Genomic DNA, 9,156 nt, shown 5'->3' with positions numbered 1-9,156 from the left:
AGCATCCTTATAATGTAGATACACACAATCTGGGATTCAAAAAAAACTCTTAAATATTCCCTCTCAGCGGCACTATCCCATCTTTTTTTTTTTTTTTTTTTTTTACACTGTTTACCTTCCCATGTGCTAACAGTCATCCAAGGCCCTCCCCCTCTCCACATTGTGACCAATCACAGGACTCGAACTGCAATCCAAAGCGGCTCGCGCAGCCAATCGCGGCTTGCTGTATTAGCGCGTCATCGAAGGAAACATGGCGGCACACATAACCAACTCTGTGATACGACTTTTTCCCCAGTAAGTCATTTTGTGCTTTTTGTTTCCCATTTAAAGAGTGTGTCGTGTCGCTTATAGAAAACACACTCGGAAAGACTGTAGGGCGCTAATTTTGGTAAAGCTTCCCTCCGTTTTACAGTGGAAGTTGTCGTTCAAAGGTAACTACTTTTAGAAGCTGAGAAGTTAGCTAAAACACTGGTGTTTGTTATCGCTGTTATGTTTAACGTTGCCAAATACAGATGGATGTATTTTGTAGCTACGTGTGTGTCGCTGTAAATGTTAAGAATGTACACAGAACTAATACTGACAGCATCTGCCTTAAAAGCTAACCACTGCTGTGGTCCTGTGGCAATGATTACACAAGTGCACGGCACGTTGGAAAAAACCAATGGCAGGTCTTGGTGGGATCAAATGCATTGTTCACTCTTAACTGCACAAAACGAGGAGACTACTAGTTATTTCTACCTGCAGATAGGCTGGTTTCATGTCATCTGTTAGCTAAATTCCCTCTAATAATTTTTAATGCAGAAATATTTAATGCATCTGTTTCCCGTAATTGGTTTTGCTGAATGTCCAGAAATAGTTGAAGCAAAAATATTATTTATTGAAATAGGCCCATTCTTAAGGTCAAGATCATATCTTGAGATACCATTAATCTTAACCTAAGGTGTAGGTTTGTGAGCAATATTCTTAGCCCTGTGCGTCCCTCTTTATGAAAGTGCAAACAGAAAATCTAATCTGAAGAGAGTAGGGAATAGTAACTCAGTTCCTTTATAATTATATTTTTGTTATTATTTCAAAATGTATTATTAATAGTGTAGCTTATATTTCATATTTCAGCCAGCTGGTGGTTTTGCTCTATTAGTTTCTATGTAGCCTCACAGCTCTCATTCAGTGTGCCATTTTCTTTGCCATGTATACATGCAACCAGGTTTCTAACTAGCTTTCTTCAACTGCGAATGTACATAATGAATAGAGAGCTCATTAATGGGGCGAACCTAAGTCTGCTTAAAGTCAGACAGAAAAATGTCAGAAAGCAATGTTCTCTGTCACTATACAGTTGTAATCTGTGCGCCAGCCTTTCAAACTAAGTATTAAGGTGGAGTAGAAAATTGGATTACTTGGTGCTGTATGTATGAGAAAATTTCCAAGAACGAGGTTCCTTTGAGAACATGTAAATGCCGTTCCCCGATTACCCGAGAGAGCTGATCAGTGATTCATTTTAAATTCATTGTGATAGTGTACAGAGGCCAAAAACCCAAAAATGTATCATTGTTCCAAAAATTTTGAACCTAAGTGTATATGAAATACAAGTAGATTATGACTGCGAACGGGATCAAGGGCTTGTACCACAAAGTGAGACTGCAGTATTATTTAGCTAACTTTAGTCTCAGGTTCCACGCAGCTGGCTCACTTTTATTCAATCTACTTTAATATGGTTCATGGCTAAGCTGCTAAACCTGTTAACACCCCTACCATTGACCAATCAGAGCTCTGGAAAAAATAAAGTCATCACTCCCTACGGGATGCTGACAGGGACATTGATTGCAGTACTTTGCTAGGTAATGAATGGGTATTTTTTATATCAGTCGAACAGAAAGACTTTCCTCTTTATAACAGAGTTTCTAACAAAGTGACAGAGATTTTATCACTAAATAACAGAATAATTATAAACACGAACTTCACTGGAATTATTTTATTCCAGACAGAATTTCTTACTTATATATGTTTTTATATTCCTATGGCAAACACTGCAGGTCAGATGAGGAGACTTTGATTATAGCTCTTTTATTCGAAAAATAATACATACTTTAGTGTATTTCTATAGAGCATTTCTGAAACATGGATCTTCCGTGTTCCCGAATGTTTCTGAAGCACAGCGTCTGGTCTGAGAAATATTCTATCAGCTTTTTGGTTAGTTTAACAATGAACTGACAGACACCAATCACTGTTTTGTCAGCCCATTGAACTGTCAATGTAGATTTTACTTAGCTTACTTCATTGTACTGGCCCGTCAGTAGTGCAGCGTTTTGATGTTTCTAATAAGTCCCACAACTTCACATAATGCGGCTCTCTAGAGTATTCCTTTCAAGAAAACTACTTGTCACTTACAAAGAACTTAAGAACTTAATTTAATATTTGTCTAATATGTCTGTACTGGTCAACAACATTGTGACATGTGGCTCTAATTCAAGGCATGTGTGTTTCCAGAGGCACAAAGCTGATGATTCTGCCAAATTAGAGTGTGAACTGACTGTCACGCTAGTGTGTATGTGTGTGCTTGTGTGGGTATGTGTCTGTTTGTGATACTCTAAATAGAGAATATTTTTTTCATCCTCAGCAATCCTCCTTTTAACTTAGCAGCTTTTCTTACAGTAGCATACATAACATTAATTTATGACATAACAGCATTTTAACAACAACAACATTTTAAACGGTGTTTTGTGATAGGTCATATGAAGCCTCGTATACTGTATACGCATATGAAAATAGGGGTCATATGGGGTTCATATTTCATTTGTCTGGTGTTTCTTGGAAATGGTGTGTACATGGTTAAATGCAGCCCTCTTAGATAGCTGGAGAGGAGAGGAATGTGTGTGCTTGTTTTATGGACAGCCTAGAGCCCTTGCCCTAGCATTGGCGGCAGACTGCTCTTTGTCACAAACACCCATGTGTCAAAGATGCAACAGCATCCTGGAGGAAACATTGACTGCCGCTATGAAGTCGACAAGTGATGAAAGTAGCCTAGAGGTTGTCAATTAAGAGAGCCAAGGCCTGGACCTTATAAGTTAATGGGCAGTTTCCCCTCACAGGGCCTGCTAGGGCTTTATAGCACAGCTTATAAAACCCCAAACTGTAATGCACCCCTATAACGTTTTCAATTAAGAGTACGGGCATAAAGCAGTGCAGACCCTTGGCAGTCAAGCTAGAATGTTTATAAAGAGGCATTTGGCATAATTTGGGAGGGGAATTTTCAATTTCCTCAGTTGTTGTAAAGCAGCAGCTACTGTGCAGAATTTTATTTTGATGGCACTTCATGCTGACTGGGAACATTACAGACTTCCTGATGTCTTCCCGTTATTAGTCCTTTAGCTTTGGTCATATGGATGCACACCCTGAAGTTTAAAAGCGCTGTGTTCTCAGTTGTAAAAGAGATTCTTAAAATAATTTCTTGTGTTGGTTCTATAGAGTTAATATTCTTCTTTTCGTATTATTACAAGGTGTCATTAAAAATGCATTAGACATTTCACAGTAAATTGGCTGATTTGCATTCTACAGTCCTATAATAGCAAAGGAATTTACATATAATTGAATAAAATAAATAAAACTAAATGATTTGAAAAATAAAATGGGCAGATTATTTGTAACCATGAATAGCAGTTGTACACCACAGATCCCTTGTGTGTAATGCTACTATGAATAAGTGTAAATGTGAATGCTCACCTTTCACTCATCTGGTGTCTTCTGTCAAAGCGAACTTGCTTTGGCTTCCGGTAGAAAAATAAATGAGTGTCGAATAAACACCAGTGTGTTGACACCTCATTTCCTCATTGATTGGTGGTGGAAGCCAAGCTGAGGTGTGTGGCCTTAATCCAATCAAACAAGAAAACAAGCATGGGCACTGTGTTACTGAATTCTGCAGCTATGGGGGTGTGAGCAGGTTGGTCAGGTAAATTTAAATGTATACCATTACCAAGCTATTAATTTTTTATCTGCTGACAGATATTTTAGTCATTGCCTTATGCTTTGTTTTCCTTGTATGCAACATTCCATCTCATAGTAAAACAGGAGAGTTAAGCACCACAATACAAATATTTAGATTGCTTGAACCTCATACAAATTAATGAAGTTGAACTAACCTAAATCTGCATCACAACATCAGTGTCTGTGGATGTATTCATTAGTGCCTGGCGATGTACTTTTTTTGAGCTTTACCCCTTTTTGAGCCAGTGAATCAATAAATTGCTCTATTCCCTGTTGTTGACCCAGCTAATCTTGCCTTTGAATTCTGTTACAGAGCATTAAGTTAACACATGTTGCTGTGTGAAAACAAAACTCTGGTGACTGGCATGAAGACCAGCTGAGTAAACGTGGCTGAGGGAGCAGTGTGGGGCGGCAGACAAGAGAAGCCTACACTTGTCCTAGTGCTGGCCAAGGTAGATCCATACGGCCAACAGATGGCTATGTTAACCCTGTATCCTCAGAGAAAAAAGCAACCAAAACAAGTGTTTCTGCTCTAGTACTGAAGCCTTTGATCAGCAGCACATCTTCAGCTTTAGAGTAGAACTTCTTGCACGTGGAATCGCATCTGTATAAACACAGCCTCAGAAGAATGTGTGAACAATGCAACAAAAGAATTTTGTTCTAGAGACGTGGGGTTGATTTGGGTAATGGGTGGTTTATGTGGTTTAGAGTTAGAGCATGGTGGTCAGATTGAATGAGAAGCTGGGGAAATATTCTCTGTTTTTAATGATAACACAAGTGGGAAACTTGTGTTTTCGCTTTTTACAGATGTGAGCTGTGATGAAATGATCCTTTTAAGACTTGTACATGTTGTTAAGAATTTGAAAGGCATATTGTAATACTTCTGATGACTCTGCATTTTAATGAATTTGTTGTTCATTTTGATCTATTTATTTACCTCTATTAGAGCATTCCCTTAGAAATAACTAACATTTTTTTAAATTAAAACAAGCTGGTACAGTTTAAGCAGCGCAATAATTGGGGTGTGTGTGTGTCTGTGTGTGTGGGCAGGATATTGCTTCCAGGTTTTAGAGTCAGCTCCAGTGTGTAAAGGCCAAAGTGGGTTCTTTTGGCTATTAAATAGATACAGATTTAGGTTCCATTTACATCTCAGAAACCAGTGGGAGGATATTGCATCACTGACATCATTTGATCATTTTTGTCAGCTAATAGGGGAGGCTATATATCTTGTCCTGTTCCCCTTTCCTCTGCCATAATGGTGTTTTGGTCTTCTCGCGGCACTGAAGTTGGCTTATTGCCATGGTGATGGTCGGCTATTTCCAGGGCGATGAGGTGTAATTTACCCAGCATTTCCTGTCTGACACACAGCATCCTAATGAGTAAGAGGCCTGCTTTTATAGCGGAGTGATTGTTAACCAGGCACAGCAGGCAAGTGTGTGTGTGTGTGTCGTTCCTTTCACCATTCTGCTGTAACATGTTTGTTTTAGGTGTAGGTACACCGTATAGTATAGATGGGACTATCTTATGTCTGTGCTGTGGACATGTTGCTGTAGTTCCTGGTTTAACCCCTCGGTGTCAGTGTTGACAGTGTGCCTTATAATGAGGTCTTTGAGAGCAGCTTGTGATGTTTGTTCTAGTACCAGCTGAAGTTTAATTTTGTGAATTTTCCTCATTAGCCCCATACTGTCGCTGAGTAACTGTCTAGGAAACTCTGTGTGTCTGCATTAGGAAACTGTGCTGTCTCTTTTGAGATACCTCATGTTAGTTATTGATAGTAGGATTTGAAGCATTGTTTTTGGTAGAGGCTGCTTGACCTAATTACATTTTATGCTTAATCATAAGTCAAAGAAGTCAGTTTTCCACAGATCAACATGCCTAAATTCAGATTAGGCTTAGTATTCTCTGCTGTCACTCAAACACCAGTGCCTGCCGTTCTGCAGAGTTATGACAGTAATTGAAGCCGTCAGTGTTTCCTTGGAGATGCCTGCACGTGAGCGAGCTTTGCCTGTCAAAAAGGTTGAGTTATGGCGGCCACAGAAGGTGAAGAAGACAGAATAATACCAAAGAAACGCAATCATGTTACCTCACTTATATGGAAATGGCAGACATCCTACATCCTTTCTCTTTCGCTTGGGTCGATCTGTGGGTTTTACATAAAGCAAGAAACATCATGGCTACTTAGAAGCTGTAGTGTTAGCCATCAGTCTAGCAACCACAACTGTGTGACTGGAAGCATTCAGGAATAGTACAGGGTATAGGTCACCTGTGTTTTGGAAGCATTAAAAGCCCAATATGCACTTAATATGGGTAGGTGGGAGGTAGCGGGGTGTGTTCTCCGAAAGACAGAGCCTAAGTCCTGTGAAAAACAAGTTTGTGTTGTAATATAAGTAACATTTTCCATAATGACAGGGATGTTTCTAAAAGGCCATGAGGAGTGTGCGTTTGTATCAGTACTATGTCGATACTATGTCACTACTGTAGTACTATGTCAGTACTACAAAGTGTTTCATAAATTTACCCTATTAACCTCAAGGAATGATCATCATATTATACTCTTATAGATAGTTTATAGATATAGTTTAGAGTACAATTGATTTTGTGCTTTCCATTGTATTTCTGCACTGATTTGCAGCTTTTGTGTAGAAAGACAACAAAACATGTAGTGGACATTTACGTGATCGTTAGCACAAAAAACCTCCTGTGGAAATGGGACAACTAATGTGTAATGACAAAAATAGTATTTCTGATTGATGATCTGAGGAAGCACAGAAGAGGTGGCGGTTGTGTTTGGTAGTTTGCCATATTTGGAATTGGCTTATAACTTCTCATCACATCACTGGAACAAGTTGCATACAGGGAGCCTACTGTTAGCACTACACTTCATTAGAACCAGCTTTCAGTGGTACCACACACATTCAGACAGCAGGGCCATCTCCCCAGCATCAAAGAGGATTTTATACAAAGAGTTGTCTCTGTTTCTGTTTTCCTATCAGTGTCTACTAATGATGCATGCCGCACACGTTTTTTAACATTGACACCCTCCCCTCTGCTATCACTCATTCACATCTCTGCTTCTCTCTCTCCCCTTCTCCCTCTCTCTCTTTCTCTCTCTCCCTCTCCCTTGTCTTTCTCTCCCTCCTTCTGCCTTTTTGGTGTTTGTTTGGCTGCTGGGTTTTGTTTGTTTATTGTTTCCAGATGGCAGACGCAGACTTCATTTGTATGGCTTTCAAGTTCCCAGAGAGCTTTTTACTGCCTTGGCTCAAGCGCTTATCCTGTTTCCTCTAGCCAGGCTTTATGATGGACCCTTTATACATAGCAACTGGAAACAACTGTCACTACCAGTCTGCACCGAGGAAAACAGGAGAAAGTGTCTTTTTTTTTTTTTTCCCTTAAGGGTGAATTTTACTGGCTTCGCTACACTGTACTTCAGCAGCATCCCCAGGAATCCCACAGAGAAATAGGATAAAATGTGGAAAACTAATTCTTTGTTGACATGGCAGTTGTACAGCACGCTCAAAGTAGTGATAAAGCTGGTAGTGTGTTGTTTTCAGGACCTCGCTGAGTCGAGTCTGGGCATCATTAACCGCTGTGACATCACTTATTTACAGGAACCCAGGAGGGCGACTCACCCAGTAAATGTGGGGGAGGACCGGTGCATGTCTTTACTCATCGGATGCGGTTTTAAGACGAAGCGGTAATCAAAGTGCTCAGCTATATAAATCCCACTCCTTTTCCTTAAGGAGGCCTTTTCTTCTGGCTGCTGCTGAATGAGTGATTACCCTGGCATTCCATCCTGCTTAATCCCATTTCTACTGCTGATTTAACACAGAGAAGCAGTGGCCAAGTCACTGCATTTGCTGACTACCCCAAAAAAAACTAGTCACTAACAATAACTTGGTCGTGCAAATGAATTTTATTTGCAGTTTTGGGGGATTCCAGGAAGCCAGCTGTACCACTGTCCCTTTCTTAATGCACTTAGAGTCATAACATTTATCTCAGATGACATCAGCTGTAATCAAATGATAATTATGTGTTTGTTTACTATTTTTCATTATCCACGGCATGTGCCAAGAGAGGCCATATTGCCGTAGAAGATGGAGATAGTCGCACAGACATCACACTAACCCATTGGTGACCCTTTACAAGGGGAACTGAGCTGAAGTGTGTGGGAATCCGACTTTAATGTTCACGTAATCAGTGGTGTTTGTGTTTTACCACCACTGAGCGCCTGGCAGGCTGGCTAATCTCATCAGGGTTTGGGCTGGGGTGAGCAAAAGGACAGTCTAGAGTGACCCATATCTTTGTGCCAGGATGGCTGCATTACTCCATCAGTTTACTATGAGGCCACTATCCAGCGTGTTTACTACTGAACTGCATAGCACAACAAGATAATGGCAGTACAAAAGGACAGGCACTTTCACCAAGGATGGTTTGCCCTTTTAATGGGTACAGGATAACAGGTGTTCATAGTTCTAAGTAATTGTAATTTGTCCTCTGGATGTGTACATGAGGGTAGACAAAAAAGTACTGTACCAACAACAAACTTTATTTGTGAAAAGAAGAAGGAGACCTTCTGGCTGCCTGTGTATTAGATAGGACAGACATGTTCTTATGTTTAATCATTTCTCTTCATTTCAAATAGTTGCACAGTAGCTTTGAAATTTTTTTTTTCTTCTTTCTTTTTATTTTTGGATGTATGATTTTAAAAAAATATATATATTTTTTTTACTGTGTTAAAGCTGTGACACACGCAATTGCGTACCCTTTATTTAATCCAGTGCAGTGCCTAAATACCGTTTCAGACATGATTATGGAGTTGAATCCTCATCTGAGAGTGTGAACTGAATGGTCATTGTAAGCTTCTTCAACATGATGACAACCCATTTGGACTGCATTTAATTACAGAAATGTACTTAATAAACCAGCAGCCTGGTGTATATTATTGTTTTCTACTGGATAAGTGGTCCTTCTTTCCCATGGTAATCTTAACTTAGTGCTCACTCACACAGACAGACTATAGCCAAACGTAAAACAGCTATTCCTACTGTTAACCCTGTAACTGTTGCTTGTGTAGATTAATAAGAAAAAAAACATTTGTTACTTGTCTGCACACTCAATTGTCCAATTGACTATTTGCTGGCTTTGTAAAATGCAAATAACTTGTAAAAGCATTACCTC

General features: G+C 39.7%; 1 protein-coding gene across 1 annotated transcript in view; it reads left to right on the top strand.

Annotated features, from left to right (window-relative positions):
* The first annotated feature begins 202 nt into the window (after positions 1-202).
* The window catches only part of clybl (citrate lyase beta like), a 59,208-nt gene continuing 50,254 nt past the window's right edge, over positions 203-9,156 (top strand). Inside the window, exon 1 of the mRNA XM_067516662.1 lies at positions 203-294. Coding sequence (XP_067372763.1) covers positions 251-294 — 44 coding nt within the window. The 5' untranslated portion in view covers positions 203-250. The remainder of the gene's footprint in view (positions 295-9,156) is intronic.

The sequence above is a fragment of the Channa argus genome, chromosome 9 (genome assembly GCF_033026475.1).
Source record: "Channa argus isolate prfri chromosome 9, Channa argus male v1.0, whole genome shotgun sequence".
Taxonomy (NCBI): Eukaryota; Metazoa; Chordata; class Actinopteri; order Anabantiformes; family Channidae; genus Channa; species Channa argus.
The sequence above is the reverse complement of the archived record's forward strand: the minus strand, read 5'-3'. Positions and strand labels throughout refer to the sequence as shown.